This window comes from Gymnoscopelus microlampas (assembly GCF_963454915.1).
Source record: "Gymnoscopelus microlampas genome assembly, chromosome: 5".
Classification (NCBI taxonomy): Eukaryota; Metazoa; Chordata; class Actinopteri; order Myctophiformes; family Myctophidae; genus Gymnoscopelus; species Gymnoscopelus microlampas.
In genome coordinates, this window is record NC_139942.1 from 19,770,551 (window position 1) to 19,791,872 (window position 21,322).

General features: G+C 45.1%; 1 protein-coding gene across 3 annotated transcripts in view; it reads right to left on the minus strand.

Moving 5' to 3' along the window:
* The window catches only part of LOC311045891 (neuropilin-1a-like), a 76,948-nt gene that overhangs the window by 15,953 nt on the left and 39,673 nt on the right, over positions 1-21,322 (minus strand). For all 3 annotated transcript variants that reach the window (XM_084057960.1, XM_084057961.1, XM_084057959.1), the window contains exons 5-9: positions 16,811-16,981; positions 12,300-12,466; positions 4,113-4,268; positions 3,532-3,676; positions 769-944 (exon numbers count right to left, since the gene is read on the minus strand). In XM_084057960.1, coding sequence (XP_083914086.1) covers positions 769-944; positions 3,532-3,676; positions 4,113-4,268; positions 12,300-12,466; positions 16,811-16,981 — 815 coding nt within the window. The remainder of the gene's footprint in view (positions 1-768; positions 945-3,531; positions 3,677-4,112; positions 4,269-12,299; positions 12,467-16,810; positions 16,982-21,322) is intronic.

A 21,322-nucleotide genomic window follows, 5' to 3' on the forward strand; every position in this document is an offset into this window, starting at 1 on the left:
TTCCCCAAACAGTGGGTCACATTTTCATGGGTCACGTGTAAATATCCCTTTATTTTTTGTTTCCTACATTTTGTTTTTAATTATTATTATTTCAAAACATTTGAAAAGAATTCCCCCAAAAATGCAAAATAAAAATGTAATAATCCATAAATTGCAAAACAAATATTTAAGGAGAAATGAAAATAGACGATCTACGATACGTCGCATTATGAACTTATAGATCTGCTATTTTCACTAGTTTGGGTCTAGTTTGGTTTCTCTTTTGGGTCACTCACTCAATCACTCACTCACTCACTCACTCACTCACTCACTCACTCACTCACTCACTCACTCACTCACTCACTCACTCACTCACTCTTTGATAACCAGTAGGGATGATCAATGAACAAAAGAGTCAACTGATATATTTGGAGTATAAATATTCTCAGAAAACAGAAAAAAAGGGGTCAATTGAGCAAACAAAGACAAAAGTATACGGGGAACAGATTGTTTTATTGGAGAAAACTCCAACAAAGCATCCCAGTCCGCCAGATATCCAAAGCAGATGAAACGAGCCTTGGCTGTACATTGCGACAGCGCCGCAAACAACCTGGAATGGACACTGAACCATTGTGAATGAAAGCTGCTTCCTGACAGCTATGTATTGTCGTTTGTATTTATTATTTTGTTCTCAACGAAATGCAACAAACAAAAAAACTAAACGTGTTTAGTTTTTTTTGTTTAGTTTTTGTCCATCTCTTATTCCCAGTCGGAAAACCATGAGCGTACCTGAAGCCACTCGTTCCTGAAGGGTTGTTTGGTTTGTTGCTGGGTCCACCCCGACCGCCCGGTCAGCAGGCGAGCGTTCTCAGCCACCCAGCCTCGGTCTGCGTGGGACGAGGCACTGATCTGGGCGTCTGAGACCTGACCTGACACCATACCCAACATCCCCGAACATGGATAGTCTGTTAGAGAGAGAGAGAGAGAGATGGGAGGAGAGAGCGAGGAAGGGAGAGACAGGAAAGTAGATATGAGAGAGAGAGAGAGAGAGAGAGAGAAGAAAAGGTAAGATGGAGGGGGGGGGGGCAGGGTGGAAAACACATTAGCAACGGTGTCCTGTAACTGAAAGGGTCACAAGTTCAATCCCCGCAACAGCCACATGTGTCCTGTTGATGTTCCCCTTCAGCAAGACACTGAAAATCTGTATTTGTTTTGCCTCTGCAAGCTGTTTTGGAGAAATTCGAGAGATTAGGGGGAATACTAAACGACAATAAATTACACTAAATGACAACAACAACGACGGACACACACACACACACACACACACACACACACACACACACACACACACACACACACACACACACACACACACACACACACACACCACACACACACCACACACACACACACACACACACACGCGCGTGCACACGCACGCACGCACACGCGCACACGCGCACACGCGCACACGCGCACATTAATTGGATTTGTTGGGTCCGAGCACGCAGTGACGGACGTTTTCTTTCAAGCGCCCCATAAATAAACATAACCTCATTTGACGCGCGGAGACGTAGCGAATGGCAGGATGAATGGATGCTTTAGGAGCCTTTTTTGTTCGGATTCCTCAAAAAACAAGCACGAGTAATGGCGCTGTTTATCACACGTTTATTGCTAAATCTAATATCCAAGAGACGGGGCTAAATCTAATAAATCCAGAGGGAAACAATTGTCTCTCTGGCGTGGGATTTGCATTTCTTTTTCAAAGCAATGCACGGTTTAACAAACAAGAGCTCCAGAGCCACATGTGATGTTTAAGAGAGAGGTTTCCCGGAGAGGTGAATTCCTACACAGTGTGAACTACGCTGTAATCAGCTTTTACAACTACTTACTGCCCCCCCGCCCCCCCCCCCCCTGTGTGTGTGTGTGTGTGTGTGAGAGAGAGAGAGAGAGAGAGGAAAACAAGAGACACTTTGAGTACCTATAGTAGATTGTAAATTCCACATGCATGCGCTCACACGCATGCCTGTAGAGCTATACTTGTGAGGACTGTCAACTGATTTCCATTGACTACATTAATTCCCTAACCTTTGACCCTAACCTTAACTATCACCACTAGCTACACTAGCTAGGAGAGTGAGAGAGAGAGAGAGAGTGTGTGTGTGTGTGTGTGTGTGTGTGTGTGTGTGTGTGTGTGTGTGTGTGTGTGTGTGTGTGTGTGTGTGTGTGTGTGTGTGTGTGTGTGTGTGTGTGTGTGTGTGTGTGTGTGTGTGTGCATGTGCGCGCGTGTGTGTGTGTGTGTGTGTGTGTGTGTGTGTGTGCATGTGCGCGCATGCACGTGTGTAATATCCAAGAGTAGACCAGAGACGGAGACACTAATTAACTCATTAATCACCTTGGCTCCGCACACCCCAGCCGGGGCCCCCATGACTAAGAACCCAATATCATTTTTATAGCTGCTCTCCTACCAGCAGAAATACGACTTGTGTGAGTTTCTCGTAACAGATTAAGGATTTGGGTTTTTATATATTGTTGCTGCGAGGACAATGATTCAAGTGGATTTTCCACGGCTGTTCAGAGTTGTGATTAACCGCGGTGTGTGTGAGAGTTTGTGTTCGTCGGCGAGGTTGCGGCCGTTCTAAATCAACAGACAAGGAGAGCCTGGGAAGAGGAGGAGGAGGTTATCTTCAGCACAGCCGATGCCCCGGGATGATTCACACACTGATGATGTAAGACGAGGTTAGAGGTAACGTGTGTGTGTGTGCGTGTGTGTGTGTGTGTGTGTGTGTGTGTGTGTGTGTGTGTGTGTGTGAGCGTGTGTGTGTGTGTGTGTGTGTGTGTGTGTGTGTGTGTGTGTGTGTGTGTGTGTGTGTGTGTGTGTGTGTGAGCGTGTGTGTGTGTGTGTGTGTGTGTGTGTGTGTGTGTGTGTGTGTGTGAGCGTGTGTGTGTGTGTGTGTGTGTGTGTGTGTGTGTGTGTGTGTGTGTGTGTGTGTGTGTGTGTGTGTGTGTGTGTGTGTTTCTGTGCGCAAATGAATGATAGATGCACTGAAAGGCCCCTGTAGCCTCCTGCTGACATGTACTCCTTGCAAGCGGCTAAATCACCTCACAGTCCACCATTCATATTCTTTTATGTGCTTTTCAGGAAGGGTGACGTGAGAACATTTATTTGAACATGCGTGACTGTTCCTGAATGAAGGTCTATGAAGCACGGCATGGATTTATCTGAAACTATATCTGCAGTCGACCTAGTAGTAAACAAAAGTGATGTCAATTGTGCGTAGTAAATTCATTTAGCACTACTAGTAGTCATTTATGCACATAGAGTGCGTATGCATCAACACTTTGGTTCTCAAACATTTTCATTAATCATCATTAATCATTAATATTTGACTAATTAATATGAGAAAAGCTCACAATATGTCACATTGCGACGCGTTGTAATCTTGTAGATCAGCTATTTTCAAACAGCCGAAAAATGCAATAGGAATTAAGTGTTTAAACCAATTTGGGAACCAGAGTGTGCTACGTTGCGATTGCACGTGTCTGCACTACCTGAGGTCCTGCAGCCGTAGATCTCAAAGCGCATGCAGATGCCTTGCTCCCAAGACATGGGTCTGATACGAACGTAGCGGGCCAGCGTCTGCTTGGGCAGGACGGCACGCGCCTCGTCTGTTGGGTTGTGGTTCCCATTGAAGATCTGAGGAAAACAGAATGGTTAGAACGACTCGTGTCATTTCAGTTCCACGAGATAAAGAAGCAGCAATGCAACATGGCCACCTGATAATAAAGTGTTACGTCCAACATTTAGCCAAGGAATCGTATTTGCTCTTTCGTCTACCCCACTGTTAGATTATAATCTTCGCCAGAGATGAGGGCAAGCGAGGAGAATATGTTTTCCTCCAAAAGTTTTATGATTGAAGTCAACAGGCGGTCAGATCGGCCTGAAACCTTGCCAAAATATGGAGTCATACGTCACAGATATAGATCACTGATGTCATAAACTTGCCAAATATGCGCTCCACCGAGCTCACATTTCTAGTCGAGGAGTGTTTTTGACGTAGCTTATATAGCTTGACACAGCTTGGTTATTTCAGAACACATGAACAGATTGCCAGGAGATGACATATTATTACCTTCTGCTTGGAACCTTCCTTGATGGTGATCCAGTCCTCTCCGTTGGAGCTGACGTCCACTTTGTAGGAGCGCACAAAGTAGTGCTTCTTGGTCTCCTTGGAGATGGCCCCCTGCGTCCCGATGGCCGACACGAACCGCAGGAAGCCCAGGTCCACCTGGAAACACAGGAAGTACCAGGAATGTCAGTGGAAAGAGGTCACACGGGTTCTAAGTAGCAGTGGCCGGGAGGTTAGAGAGGCGGGCGCTTTGTGATAGAAAGGTCACTGGTTGGAATCCCTGGATTGACTTGGAAAAAGTGTTGTGTTGTGTTCAGTGTTGCCAGATTCTGTGAGAGAAACAAGCAACCAGGTCTAGGAAAACCAGCCCAAAAGAAGCGACTATGGGCCACATGAGCACTTTAACATATACGTCAGCTATTTGAAAATAGCAGATCTACAAGCTTACGGCTATTTTCAAATAAAATCTTGCAGGGAAATCATAATAAGCAGATCTGGCAACCCTGGTTGTATTGTGTTGTGTTGCGTTGCGTGTAAATTGATTAGTAGATATACATGCCCAATCTACATTTTGAGAAATACATTTTGTGCATTTCCTGGTAGTTTCAGTTAAAAGCAAAACGGAACTAAGGATCCCAATCTTAATAGTAATTCCAGCTGGAAGAAACAGATCGGTACATTGGAAAGACACATTATCCCATTTACCTGACAGCCTTTCTGTCTCTATATCACTGTGAGTTATACAGGAACAAAATAAAGGAGTCTTCTGAAATACACCTACTGGCTTGGAAAGCGGCTGACAAATGTCAGATTCAGTGCTTCCCCCCTCAGATGCGACTTATTGCAATGACAGCTATTAAAACCGGGAAAGCATGTGTCATTTTAGAACTTTGCGTTGGCTATTAAAAAATAGCAGATATACAAGCTCACAGCGCGTCACTGCGTGCCGCTCTGTGAGCTTGTACATCTGCTATTTTTGAACATTTGTAAAAAATCGTCAAAGTGTGAGAATTACTGATTTAGAAGGCATTTGTAGTAATTCATTCAAAATGATTTGTTCTTTTTGGTGAACGGGAACAAACTCGGTCACTTCCTCATAAGTTATTATTCCTCTAGTAGTTAATTTTCCTCCGTCTGTAAAGCCTGATGACGTCAGGTTCAGTCGGTTAGTTGCAAAATGCAACATTTTGACTGGCTGAAGAGAGAGCCTCCTCTTTTCTCATTGGACTGAACCACGTGAGGAGGGCGGAACCGGAAGCTCTGAACGGTAAACAGCAAGTTGCACTGTACTTTTAACATTGCGTTTTTTTTCTCCTCGATCTACTGTACACCAAATCTCTTGTGAACTTGTAGATCGGCTATTTTTTTTGGCAAATGTCGCCCCCCAGAATAAGAATGCTGGGGTTCAAGTCGTTAAAAACAATTCCTCTCAGTTTCAGTCTGTGGATGCTGTGAAAGGAACCAACAGTGGACCAGACTTGCCTCATTTTGTTTTTAAAGAGTTTTCATTCTATGAATTATTGGTATTTAAACAGCAGGGAGAAACGGGAAAGATGGAGAAGAGTGGGAGGATAATGTGCAACAAAGGTCACGGGGTCAGATTCAAACCCACAACGATGTGAAAAGTATATGCTGTGTGCCTCGGGTCAGCGACCCACTGGGCTGGCTGACAACATGTGCTTTCTGTTTGTGTGTGTTGTCAAACACAATTAGAGAATAGCAGACACCCTGCAGTGTGTGTGCGTGCGTGCGTGTGTGTGTGTGTGTGTGTGTGTGTGTGTGTGTGTGTGTGTGTGTGTGAATCAACCCAACCCAATTTTACGGTTGTCTGCTGGCATCACTAATGAGTTGTGTGTGACCCATGACGCACGTGAGTGTGTATATGTGTGTGTGTGTGTGTGTGTGTGTGTGTGTGTGTGTGTGTGTGTGTGTGTGCGCGCACATGTGTGTGTCTCCATGACTGTATATCTGTGCAAGCACATGAATGTGTGAGTGCGTCTGCGCACGTTGTCTGTGTGGGTGTGTGTCTGTGTGGGTGTTTGTGTGGTGATATTTCAGCCACTCCAGGTGTTTTATTTCACAGTTCAGTGGTGAGCACAGTGGTGACAGCATTGGCAGGGACTGACGGGCAACACCGCAGGCCTTGAACCAGACTTGGAATGGTGACTGATTGTGTATTCAGTGTAATGCAAAACCACTTAAACCCCCATTATGTTGTTGAGCGACGTCCCTCAGGGCTCTATACTGGTGACTTTTCTTTTTCCGCTCTACATGAATTATCTTCGCAGAAAATAGCAGATCGACAAGTTCACAACGCGCCCAAATCGTGTAGTGGTTGTTATATCGCCACAACGATTTAATACATGTGGGTTTTTTTCCTTGGCCTACAGGGAGTGTGCGTGCACGGTTTCACGTCAATTGGTCCAACGGCGCCAGAGACGAGCTGCTCACAGACGGACAAACGGACAGACAGACAGACAGACTCACATGTGAGTGAGTACATAATCCTCCGCCTTCGGCCGTTCCGGTCTCCTGGCGAGGATAATTCATTATGATGATCAGCTTGGCTCATTTTTGGTGTCCCCTCAGGAACGTGGTACCTTACACATGGTGTGTGTGATGCGTGTGCGCATAGCAGTGGCCGTGATGCCAAGATATCCCCAAAAAACTCAAATATCATATCAGTTACATCAGGTCTATGTGCTTTGGCACTTAAAGGTCATCCTAGTCCATTTTGTTTACAGTTGAAATGTCAACAGACGTTTTCACAACTCTTGTGCTGAACGTGACAGCCTTCCAATTCACCTCAATTACTTCCCATTAGGATGAGACAAGAATGCCCATTCATCGAAAGGCGAAACCAGTTGAACTCTTGCATGCAAACACACTCAACCCTTCACTACACGAGATGCCACAGAAAACATGCCATGTAATTACATTACCATAGATAGACACACAAACACGCGCACACGCGCACACACGCACACACACACACACACACACACACACACACACACACACACACACACACACACACACACACACACACACACACACACACACACACACACACACACATTATGCAGTTATGGCTCCTTTACTTAGCTCCTCCCACTGTTCGTTTTGGAGGGTTAACGGCATAAATAGCTTCCCGTTGGTTTTTGTGTGGGCGCAGTGACCGTAACATGGACCCCTGGGAAACGCAGTCCCGTGGGATTGCGTGAGAGACCGCTCCCAGATGTTCCCATCTGCTCTCTTCACTACATTCCCCAGAGATTAGATGCAGCCCTCCAAACCAACCACGACTCTCCCCTACACCTATAGGGTCATAACAAAGACACTGTATAATACAGAGTAAATATGATGAGTCCAAAATGAGATATCCGCTTCTTGAAAAAAAATGCCCGCAACTCTTCCGGGATGACTGAGCACAGAACGAAGACAAATTATGGTATTTTTGTAGCTGTTAGAGGGTAATTTGAGTCCAAAATAACATACCCCATCCTTTATATTTTAAAGTTGAATTCCCTTAGGGACACACACAATCTAAACACTTGCCTGCCTGTTTTGCTCATCTTGCCTTGTTTTCCCACGTAGCAAAAAGATCCCTGGCTTTTTATGTTTATGTTTTCAACTTTGAAGATCTTGTATAATTGTGTAAACTCTTTTGGTGACGAATCTGTTTCCACAGTAGCTGTTTCAAACCAGAACAGGCTCTTTGCCAGTTCTTTGCTCAAAACTCAGTTGCCATGAGTTTCATCAAGGGCAGCTGATGACACAATTAAATGCCGTCCAGAGTCTCCATTGTAAAGTGGCGTTCTCGGCCCGCCCGGGCAAACCCCCCCAATTCTCCAGACTTCCTCTGTCAGATGAGTGAAGCTAATTGGTCTTCCATATTCTAATTACTCAACACTTGGCATGGCTGACACTCAACGCCCACTGAAAATAACCTCCACTCAGGGTTTTTTAATGAAGGAAACTAAGGAGGAAGGAGAGAGACGTTCAGTCGCACGGTGACTAAACAAGATTGGGGGAAAAAAAACACTGGCGCTTCCTGCCAAAACAGGATATTGATGTGTGTGTGTGTGGGGCGGAGGGGGGGGGGTTATTGTGTTGTTGTTGTTTTTTTGAGTTGAGTCAAACGATGAGAGGAAAAAGAATTGTGATCAGCCAAGCGCCTCTCTTTCTCTCTCTCTCTCGACCCAGTTCTCGTCTGTGGTTTTCTAAAGTGTTTTCTTAGGAAAGTGCTGGGGTTGCGCTTGGACAGCAGGCAGAGTTGGGGAAAAAAAAGCTTCAACCACATGAGAGGGGATTTTTCCGGCAGAGGAAAACAAGCAACATGTTATGGGCTCTCATTTGCAGATTGCAAAGTGACAGGGCCTACACACTGTGTGGTCAAGTCCCGACCCAACAAACACGCTCCGCTTGGACCTGCTGCGTTTAAGGCCATTGTCTTGTGCTTTTCATGGGGTTCCGTCTCTCACCGACCGGGCCATTTAGCGCCATGATTGATACATCTCGCAGACACACTCGAGTTCTTTCTCCAAAACAACCCCCCCCATCAAAGCCCTGAAAATGAAATTCAGGCGGGATGTCTTCCGTAAATCTCTGGGAGTCTGGGGGGAACTCTTGATTTGTTCTGAGGCTTTTATTGACATTTCCTGGGGTTTGGAAGTTCACTGTGGAATTCCGCAAGCTGCTCCCCCCTGGATAGCTAGGCTCCTTTTTTAACGGTCTCGAGAGGATCTTTTGTTTTCAGTTCCCCCTCTCCCAGCTTCCAACAACACACTTCGCTTACACACACACACACAGAGAGCGCCGCGGACCCCCGAAATGTGTTCTCCAGATGTACGCCCACCGAGCTCTTCCTGGTTGCGTCAGGAAAAGGAGCCCAAAGACAAACGTTTCTCTTCAAGCAACGGGGCGTCTATTAATACTTTTTTTTTTAACTTGGAAGGGGAAGGAAGCCCATCCTGGGCTTACCTCACAGCTTTCAATAACATGTCAATCTACCCACACACATATACCTCCCTGGTGGAAGCCAATGCTGAAGCCACCGCTGTGCAGCATCAGCGTGGAGCCACAGTGGGTGGCGGGGTTCAGTCAGACAAATGGGTTTTGGATGAAACCGGGCTTACACACACACACCCACACACACACACACACACACACACACACAGACAGACACACACACACACCCACACCCACACACACACAGACAGACACACACACACACACACACACACACACACACACACACACACACACACACACTCACACACATTGGAATTTCAATTCCCTGCAAATGACGCACAATGACGGAGCGAGTTCACCGCACACTGGAAATGTGATTACAAATTCCTTCATAATGGCTATAAAATGAGCTCACTGTCTCCCGCCGTTCTGTTCACCGACGGGGCAAGCATCTCCCGCGATAACGTTATGAACGGTAACCTGAAAATAGTATTGATGAAATATGAATGCCTTCAGATGAATAATAGAGGTGTTTGTGGTGGGTGGGGGTGGCAGAGAGGCAGGCATGCATGAATTAACTGACTCATAATTTTCTCCTCAAGTAAGATGAATGGAGAGCCATGGGCCGAAGAGACAGGCCCTGCCGCACGGACCGCGCAGCACACTTAATCAAATAAAATGGAAAATTCTCCCTCACAAAAAAAAACCTCATAACTCAAATGCCTCACCAAGTCCGTGGCGTGGAATAGCATTTGTTCTTGGGCTATAAATTACATTGGAGAAGGGTTTATTTATTTATTAGTGTTTCAACAAGGCTTTGTTTGAAATAGTACGAGTATAAAACACATGCACATGTTCAACATAATGTCAAAGGTCAGTTAGACCACCATCTTTTCACAAGAAACCAAGCCATGTCATGCTAATATTGACCATTGTGAGTTTGTAGATCGGCTATTTTTGGTGTGAGAGACTACTGTAGAAATCACCTTTAACACTGGGACAGGGGTTTTCAAAGTCTGAGACAGTGGGCTTATCTTCACACAAAACTCAGACAACCACGCCCCCCCAATCTGTCCTATGACATCACTATTTCTATCGTTGCTGGTATTGACCACCTCTGTTTAATAATATGTAATATTTGTACATACTAAAATGTAGGAAGCTACATTTCAGCATGAAATGTCTATCTGACCCATTTACAAGAGAGAGAGAGAGAGAGAGAGAGAGGGGGGGTGAGAGAGACACACAGAGACACAGAGACACAGAGATGTCAGGTCCACCAAGACATCTTCCTTGTGAACATTTTCAACCATTAATACAAGTTTGGGTTTACACTTACATGTGAAAGATCACAAATGAGCGTGCGCGCACTAGATGAGCGAAAAGTAAATTGAAAATAACTTCTCCTCATTTCATTGTTTGTATGATGGATTTACAATAAACCACGCCAACCGTACCAACCAGCTGTCTCTTTCACCCTCATGTCTCTCCACCACGCCTCCACTGCAATGCTCTAGTGCAACAAACTTTCACATTTCAAGGTCTCCCCTTAAAATGGAACCAAATGGACCCTTACGGGTCCATTTGGTTCCATTTGTATACTGTCAGAGTTACATACTTGTGAGGGTCCATTTAGACCCCCCTAAAGGTACCCAGAGAGTCCCTTGAATCCACTTTGAGAACCACTGCTCTAGTGGTACGCCTCACACTTTGAAAACCCCTGCACTAGGACAAACTCAAATGTGCGTCGTGCACACATTTACCAACACACAGGATGTTATCCATCTTCCTACTAAACCCTGTGTACTTAGTTGACCAGAGTTCCCCAGGGTTCTAATATACTACTGTAGGCACACTGCATTTTCTTGTATCTTCGAAAATAGCCGATGTAGAACTTGTACTTGTGCTATTTTTTGCTGAATGTTCAGCCCAGAATAGGGACTCTAGTGTTCAAGTGGTTAAATGAATTGAACCCTTTCCCGGTTCAGAAATAATTTCTCCACAAATATACGATATGAGATTCCTCATATAGTTATATCTCTAGAGGCTTGGCTGTAGTAGCTAAAAGAAGACACTCCAGATTCCCTAGACAGACAATAGATGGTTGCAGAGTAGTGCCTAAACCTCGCACTTCCTGTCTAATTCCTGATTTGGCCTTCACAGGAAGGAAGTAGAGGTCGGTTCTCAGCACCAAGGGGCATTGTGTGTCTTCCTGTATGAGTTCCTGTCCAGCACAATGGGGACAGGACCACACATTCTAATGAGGAACACAGTGGGCCTATCTAAAAGAGCAGGAGTACATGGTAGTAACTATCTGTCACAAGACAATGAAGAGAAAATGACAACTAAGGAAGAATACGACCACAAATGAACCATCAAGCACTAAGCACTCGCCCTACCTGCAAGAACACGTGTCTACAACATAGGAGTCAAATTCACATGAAAACACACTCATACACACACACACACACACACACACACACACACACACACACACACACACACACACACACACACACACACACACACACACACACACACACACACACACACACACACACACACACACACACACACACACACACACACACACACTACAGTATGATGCAATAGATTCTGAGCACTAGTCAATTACCAATCGGAGTGAGCTTCCCCTTTTAAGAAGTGTGTTTACCGTATTGTATCATCACAAGCAAGACAATGAAAACCTAAACACTGTGACGGAATTATTGGCAACTAGGAATAAAACATTACACAAGCCCCTTTTCAGCAATTAACTTCTGTCAGGCATCATAATTAAACTTTTGAAAAATCTAGCTTTCAATAATGCATGATGGTTTGATTTTGCGGTGAACTGCTTCCCAAAGTGCATGCATAATCAAACCGGGAAGTGAGCGGTGATGTCATCGCTACAATCTAACTCCAATTAGGAGGACGAGTAAACATCTGTTTTTATATCGAGTTATAAGGGATGGGCATCCCAGACCCATTGGCAAATTGTTTCACCTGGTGGTTAATATGAAATGAGAAAATATTTCTTTGCGGAACAATACCGGAACGTACACAGTAAAATCCATAGTGTTGATGCAAATCAATTTAAAAGTACATTCGTACACTCTGAGCTAAAACAGCACTGAGGATTTTATTGTCTAGCTTCTCAGCACCACATGGAAATATAACGGTTAATATTATGGTTTTAATATGATGCGTTTTTACCTGTATCCACTCTCTGATGGTGTCATCTGACGGGGTCCAGCCATTTTCGTGGTAGTTGAGGCGAGAGCGCTCTGGAGACCAGTTGGAGTTGTACTGGGACGTCACTTTGATCTGTTCCGAGCTGATCTCTCCTGACTCCATCCCCAATGGCTCCATACAGGCAAAGTCTGTCCACAAACACAAACCTTTATCAGCTACAGAAATGACAGCCATTCCACTGCTTAATGTCGTAGTAATCTTAATCAGAACTTAAGAATGACGAAAAACAACAGGAGGCAATTTGTTGGTTTCAAGTGACTGGTGGATACCAAACGTTTGTTTCATTCAATAAATAACAGTTGAATGACTCAATGGGTGTATTACGTCTGACAGAATTGAATCAATCACAAGCATAGAACAGCATTTTCAAGATATGTGGGGGCTTGTTAAAGGGATGCATCTTCCTGGGGAAGGGGAAATTGCTTTCACCCAGCTGATGGCTGCTCAGACGGCTCAGGTGAGCGCACGGGAGGAGCTACCAGGGGTTAGGTAAGTGCCTTGCTCAGGGACAACATGTGCACTGGCCGAGCCAACGGGTCGAACCGACGACCTTCCGCCCCGACAGTGAGGATGATGCAGAAACAACTGCTTTTCTCTTAAACAAAACTATAAGCTTAACAGGAGCAAGGATAACAAGGTTGTACAGAAATTATCTGGGGAATGAGTTAAATTTAACCCCCGCCAACTGAGCCGAATCGAGCTCATCTCACCCCTGCAACCCCCCACCCCCATGCCTCCCCCCGCCCCTCCTACAGAGACAAAAAAGAAGTGAGCAGAATGCTGGTGTATCTGCCAGACATTACACATGTTGTACTCTCTGAGAGTAGATCATTGTTAAAGCTCTGTCCTCCTGGCTACCCGTAGGGCAGTCAATCACAGCGGTAAATGTTTTAGCTGCAACGCCTCCGGGACTGCACATCTCCCATTGTTCCCATTGTTAAGAGTGTGCTGGCGGACACTGGCCCAGCACTGCGGTTCAGGGAAGGGTCGCGCACACACCGCATTCATCCAGGCACGTACTGTAGGTACATGATTATAGCTGCTAACGCTCAGCACAAGCACTGTAGGGCAGGGCACGTCTGGACACAATCACATACTCACGTACATACAGGTCTGTGCATACAAATACACACACTGACACTTAATGTATACAACCATGGACTCAGAAGCACGTACATGGAGATGCACGCACACTCTCACGCGCAAGCACGCACACGCACACGCACACACACACACACACACACACACACACACACACACACACACACACACACACACAGGTTAAACGTTGGTTGAACTCTGGAGGCCTGCTGTGTCCAGTTCCTCACAGCAGGGGGTCTTAAGGGAAGGAAGAAGGAGTGGGCAAGGAGGGAAGTGGTGCGTGTGCGTGTGTGCGTGCGTGCGTGCGTGCGTGCGTGTGCAGTATGTGGAGACAGTGCATCAGCCACAATGCCTCACACTGAGTTGAAAGGACAACACAACACAGTCACTATGCCAAACCACAAAGAATCTGCAGCACGTCATATCTATCAACGTAGCAAGATGACTAGCATCGTAGCAACGTGCCAAACATTGTAGCAACGTGCCTAGCATCGTAGCAACGTGCCTAGCATCGTAGCAACATGCCAAAAATTGTAGCAACGAGCCTAGCATCGTAGCAACGCGCCTATAGCATCGTAGCAACGTGCCAAACAACATGGCTAGCATCTTTAGCAACATGCCAAACATCCCAGCAACGTGGCTAGCATCGTAGCAACGTGCCAAACATCGCAGCAACGTGGCTAGCATCGTAGCAACGTGCCAAACATAGCAGCAACATGGCTAGGATCGTCATGACTGCATAACCATGGAATCTTCACAATCTCTCACACCTGGCTCTCGTTTTCTCCTCTCGCCTCTAAAAGACCCCCCCCCCCCTCTCTCTTTTCATTTAAAATTTCTGTCTTTAATTTCTATTCATGAGTCAAACCCCTCCTGTCTCCCTCACAGCGGGCAAGCAGACAACTTCAAACTCAACTGCTCTCTCTCGCTGTCTCTACCTCTCTCTATCTTTCGCTCTACGTACCTCTCTCTCTTTCTCTACCTCTCTCTTTACCTCTCTCTCTCTTTCTCTAGCTCTCTCTCTACCTCTACCTCTCTCTCTCTCTCTCTCGCCGTCCAAAATGAAAAGAGCCTTATCTGACGCTCCGTCGACAGTTCAGCAGATCAAAGAGCTGGTGTGTGTGTGTGTGTGTGTGTGTGTGTGTGTGTGTGTGTGTGTGTGTGCGCGTGTGCAGGGGAGGTGGTGGGGATCCTATCTGACCGCCAGAAGAGAGAGAAGACAGATAGTGATAAATTGACAGGGGTATTTGTGCTGTCTAAGATTCTCAGACAGCAAAAATGTGTGATTGTGTGTATGCGTGTGTGCGTGCGTGTGCGTGCGGTGTGTGTGTGTGTGTGTGTGTGTGTGTGTGTGTGTGTGTGTGTGTGTGTGTGTGTGTGTGTGTGTGTGTGTGTGTGTGTGTGTGTGTGTGTGTGTGTGTGTGCGTACACGCTTGTGCAATGTGCATGTGTGAGTATTTGCACGGGCATGCACGCAAGGGGCACGTGTGTTTTTATGTCTGCTCAGTGTGTGTGTGTGTGTGTGTGTGTGTGTGTGTGTGTGTGTGTGTGTGTGTGTGTGTGTGTGTGTGTGTGTGTGTGTGTGTGTGTGAAATCAAATCAAAGCAATAACTCACGGCAGGCCATCGTATAATGTTCGTCCTGACGGGGTTACCAAATATGCCAACATGAAAATCCTAGACACGTCCCAATTATTAAAAGTCTTTAATAACAACATCATTACAATAATGATTTCTAAAAGAAAGACTGCCTGGACAAGCAAGGTGGTTGCTATGCAATGCTTACATTGAGATTTCTTCTTCAGGGTGATGAGTGTGCACTAATACGCAGCTCTGACTGTTGTACTTTGTTTGAAAATCTTAACTACACCTTTTTCCTGTCATCAACGGCCCAAAGTTCATAAATCTCCTCTTTCTGCAGTTCTGCGTGTCATCCTTTTACGGTGGACGTCTCCTCAGAGACACTGCTCTATCCACTCCACCGCAGTTAAGCCTCCATGGAGATCAAAGATCACCATATATATTGCTGCCTATTTGACCTTGACCTACAGTTACTAGCCTAACACTTTTTCTTATGCATGGTATATGGTTATTATGCCACCTATCAACCAATCAGATTACAGGATTCCACCAACTCATTTTATAATTATTAAAGATACAGTGTCTGCAGCAATATAGAACATGATAAAATGTGTATTTAGGATATTAAGAGCTTTATCTCACACGATTCCTACTTTCAACCCTCTGGAGAAGAGCCGCACGCACGCGCGCACGCACACGCACACACACACACACACACACACACACACACACACACACACACACACACACACACACACACACACACACACACACACACACACACACACATTCCTAAACAAGGGGGCAATAGGTCGGGGTCGCTGGTGTGAACCCAGCCCCGTTATGACCTTACATAACTGAATTCACCAGGGGGGAGAGTTCTCACATGATGCATTCATAAAAGAACAGCACAAAGGACTCACGCCATAACCAAGCATTAAAGATAACCCTTTAAGCTAATAATAATGTGTGAAATGTGCCTTGCTGGGTTTGTTTGGCTGCACATTGTGGGCCAGTGGGTCATGAGTTTGTAAAAGTAGGTCACGCTGTAAATGGCTTCTGAAGGAGCAGACCACAGCTTCTACGGCTTATGTCATATCCACACAGAGCATGTTTTACGACCCCGTTGCATGACCCCGGGGACATTCAAACCCAGTTACAATCCATAATGAAATGAAAGACGTGGTTGTCAGTCCAAACAGAAGACTGTATTTATATGTTATGTGCTTGTGTTGTATTTGTGTTCATTGCGATTCGCAGTAACAACATGTGTGGACAACATTCTATTCTACCCTATTCCAGTGGTGGAAAAAGTACTCAGATATTTTACTTAAGTAAAAGGGTCAATACTGCAATATAGAAATACTCCGTTACAAGTAGAAGTCCGGAATGCAAAATTTACTCGAGTAAAAGTACTAAAGTATTGGTATCAAAATGGTACTTAAAGTACCAAAAGTAAAAGTTCAAACATGTTTGAAAACAGCAGATCTACAAGCTCCTCAACGTGTCGCATCGCGACTCGTTGTGAGCTTGTAGATCGGCTATTTTCAAATAGCCTACGTATAAAATAGGGCTAAAGTGGTTAATGTATGTTTTATAATGTAATAATTTCTATCTGCAAAGTAACTAGTAACTAAAGTTTTCAAATAATTGTAGTGGAGTAAAAGTACAATATTTACTTAAGCACATGTACTTAATTACTTTACACCACTGCCCTATTCTGATCGGAATGTATCTAATGTCTCTTCTATATACTATGTCTACATCCATGGTCATACTGGAGGGACTCACCCTCGTCGGAGTGTCCCAGCGGCAGGCTTCTTTCCCGGACGGTGTAGTTGGCGGAGAAGCCCTCCTTGGCGATGGCGTTGTCCGTGGTGATGGTCATGGACAGGATGCCCGTGTAGGAGACGACGCGGCCCGGCGACGTCTGTCCACAGTACCTGCCGATGTGAGGGCCCACTGGAGGAGAGAAAGATGCAAGACATGGAAGGATGGAGATTGGGGGTGCATGAGGAGGAAGGGAGAGAGGGACGGGACAGCGGAGGAAAGGGAGGAAAAGGGGGAAATATATAGGGATGGAGTGGGAAAGAGATAATGTAAAAGAGAGAGTGACAGAAAAGGGAGAGTGGAGAGGAAGGGAGAGAAACAAAAGGTCAATTTCCTGGCCCGTAAGCAAGCAAACGTGCTGACTGTTCCCTTTTGTTTCCTGAATGTAGTTTTGCCCCCTCAGGTGTTTTCCTTCTTGTGGCTAATTGATGACTGGAAAGCAGCTCCAGTTTTAACCTCTTTCAACCCACCCGTGCCTATTTTGGGCATGTCATTATAGGCAGAAATGTAAAAGAAATATGTAGAACATCTATTTTCGCAATAGGCTCTATGCACAGCCGCCATATTGGAAAGAAATTGAGCCTCTTCCTTACTACCTTCACAATGATACTAAGGCTCTGTTCCATTCTGGTCAAACAGGGTGCTGATATTGTGCATGTTGGCTCACTGGAAACACTCTGCTACACCAGTGGGTCTTAACGTATGGTCCAGGGACCCTCATGATTCCTGGAGGGGGTTCCAAATGGCCCCCTTACGGGTCTGTAACTCTGATGGAACCAAATGGACCCGTAAGGGTCCATTTGGTTCCATTTGTACACTCTCAGAGTTATGAGGTTCTTGAAATCAAAACGTTTGAGAACCACTGTGCTACACTAATGGAACAGAGCCTTCATTAGTATCATTGGTAACACCTGTTAAGGAAGTAAGGAAGGGGCCCAATTTCTTTCCAATATGACTGCTGTGCATGGAGCCTATTCATCCCATGAGGTAGTATACAGGACTAAAGTGGCTAAATTAACTTTGAGAATCATGCGGATCCCTCTCAGTTTGTCTGCTTCAGACTAACAAGGCGCACTTCTCCAATCTATCACCCATCAGATGTGATGCAACACCTGGAGACATGAATAAAGATGACACGGCAGGTACCACACAGCACATTCGCACCTTTGTGTCTGTGTGTGTCTGGTAGAGCCGAGAGGAACCGTAAAATCTCGAGAAACAATGAAATGAAAAGAACGCCCGCATATACCAGAATCTCATCTTCTGCATCGTCTCACTATCCTGCGGGATCTCTCTTTCCCATTTTCGAATGCAATGAAGCGAAATCTTTATTTGTGCTCATATTTCTTTTCCCATTTCGAGGCAGTCAGCCGGCGCTCTTGCTCAAAATGGCTCAATGATGACTGCAGCAGGAGGGCGGACAACATTTTCCACCATGACCCACAGCAGTGGTGGAAAGTAACCAAGTACATTTACTTTGAGGTACAATTTTGAGGTATTTGTACTTTACTTGAGTATTTCCAATTTCCAATACTTTTACTTCTACTCCACTACAATTATTTGAAAACTAGTAGTTACTAGTTACTTTGCAGATATAAATAATTACATTATAAAACACACATTAACCACTTTAGCCCTATTTTATACATAGGCTAATATTTGAAAATAGCAGATCTACAAGCTCACAACAACGCGTCGTGACGCGTTGTGAGCTTGCAGGTCGGCTATTTTCAAATATTTTAGAACTTTTACTTTTGGTACTTTAAGTACATTTTGATGCCAATACTTTTGCACTTTTACTCAAGTAAATTTTGAATTCTGGACTTTTACTTGTAACAGAGTATTTCTATATTGCAGTATTGGTACTTTTACTTAAGTAAAACAATTGAGTACTGTTTCCACCACTGCCCACAGTAAGGAGTGTGAGGGACTGAAAACACTGTGCCCGGGATTCTGCTTTCGAGATGCAGCGAATATTGTCTGTGCTTTGGCATTCTGCGCCCATGTATGATCGTGTCAAACCCTCGGAGCGAGCGAGCGAGCACATGTGTAAGATGCTCGGTACGCTACACCCAGGGGCTCTGGTGTTACGGCTGTGAAACGTGTGTCTGTGCTGCTCCTCCTTCAGGACAGAGACGGTCTGTTATCTGGGTTGACACACATGTTCCCTCGGCGAAGACGAGGCTTTGGCTCACGTTCAAGCATCACACGCATGTGTACGCACGCACGCACACTCTCCGGAATTCAAATGCGCACACGCACACCTAAGCATGTGCTCATATAGCAGAAAGAAAGCAACACACATGCACACGGACATAAAAGATACATGAATGCATGCAAAAATAAAATCAATGAAGCTCATGTATGTGAATGAGCGCATGTACGCACGCTCGCTCGCGCACACACACACACAAACACATCTTTCCGCAGGAGAACGCTGGCATGTTATATATGCTGGCATGGCTTTAAAGTGACTGTTATTGTTTGGGGTCTCCGCTGGCCGTGTATACCTGTGCCAATCTTTTTCAGGTTCTTGTGTTCGCATGCCAGTCTCCTCCCTGGCAGTGGCACTGGGTCAGAAGGGGAGGGGAAGACCTGGCACTGTCACACACACAAGGCAGTGTGTGAGCACAGCAGGGGGGGGGGGTATAGCCTATACTGCAGACCCCCCTGGCACTTTACAAGGCTTGTCGACGACTGTATGTTCCTCCCAGGCATTATCTTTATGCCGTCACGGAGAATTAAACAACAAAAGGAACCTAAGGGGGAATGCGGTTCCCAGAGAAGGGAATATAGCGAGGATGTGAGAGATGGATAAAGCAGGTGGGTTCTGTCTGGGGAAGGGATGTTCTCAAAGTGGTTTGTGAAGGAACAATGGCGCCCGCTGAGAAGCTGTCTCTCTTCTAGCTGCTCTTAATCTGACTGAAGACGGACAGAGACCAATGAGCTCCTGGATGAGGCTTTGGGGTGAAGCAAATGGAGTTGTACCAGAGCTATTCTCTACACAGTGTGGCCTCTCAGACAGTACTACTACGGACATTGATGGTTATGTACTTATGTTTTGGTGTTAGTATTATGATACAGTATACTCTGTTCTGTCTTTGTGAACAGTGCTCAGGGTATATGGTTGGTTATTAAGCAATATTACATGAGAGGCTGTTCTTTACTGTTATTATTGCCATTACAGTGATGCGGTTAGGAACAAGGCACTTCTATTTACATAAATGAGGTGAAAAAAATAGTAAACAATATCCTCAAGTGTGATATTGTGATGATACAGTACATTGATTATGATAATCAAAAATGCGTGTGAGTTCTCTTGTATTTCCTTTGTCCTGCACTATGCAAGCACTGTTGAGGGCGTATAGTGTTGTATATTTATGATGGATTTTTGTAAATTTAGCCAATTATGTGATGTCTTTTTACCTTGCTGTATACACAGTACATTTTATGGCCCTGTAATCTTATCTCACATTACATTTATCTTATCTTAAAAAGGAACTTTGGACAAGCACGCCAATACAAATGCAAACCACTTAACAATTAGCACCGCTCCTACAGCTACTGTACTTTCCACCCCTCCTCCTCCTTCCCTGATCCCCCTTCTCTCCCACATTGCCTCCGTTTCATCATCATCAATCTTCATCTGTCTCTCTCTCCCCCGCACATCTGTACACCGCCCCACCCCCGCCGCCCACACACCTGTATAGGGACACACCGCATCGCATAATCTGCTGCACCATTCTGACCCCCTTCACCTTAACATCCATTAAGACGGGGAACGCATCATTTCTTTACTATTAAAAAATAGCAGATCTACAAGCTCATAGCGCGGCACCGAGTGCCACGATACGAGCTTGTAGATCAGCTTTTTTTTTATTTTTATCGTGAACATTTGTGCAAATATTTGAATATATATGTTTTTAAAGGGAACATTTTTGACTCAAACCTTTGCTTCCCTATTAAAAAATATTTTGAGATGGGGATCCGCGGCCAAATACATCTAATTTTGAGTCCTTAACGTGAAAAATACTTACACTGATATAGAAACATATGTTTTTTTAAAAAAACGGTAGGATTTAGAAGACACTTGCGGAATCCCCCAGAAGCAAAGATTTGAGTAAAACATTTTCGCTTTAAATATTCAAAAGATTTGCACAAACTCTCACGATTTTTTCAAAAAATAGCAGATCTTCAAGCTCGTAGCACGGCACTCGGTGCCGCGCTATGAGCTTGTAGATCTGCTATTTTTGAATAGCCCAAAGAAATGTAAAAATGACACTTCTTTCCCAGTCTAAATGGGCATCCATCTATCCATCTATCCTACATTATCCATCCATCTACCTATGTTTCTTCCCCCCCTCCCTCCCACCAGTATACATTACTCCTGCCTCCGCACCCCCCACTGTCCTCTCTTCCTCACCATCTGTGAGTGAGCCGTTCCAACCTCTCCTCCTCCTCCTCCTCTTCATC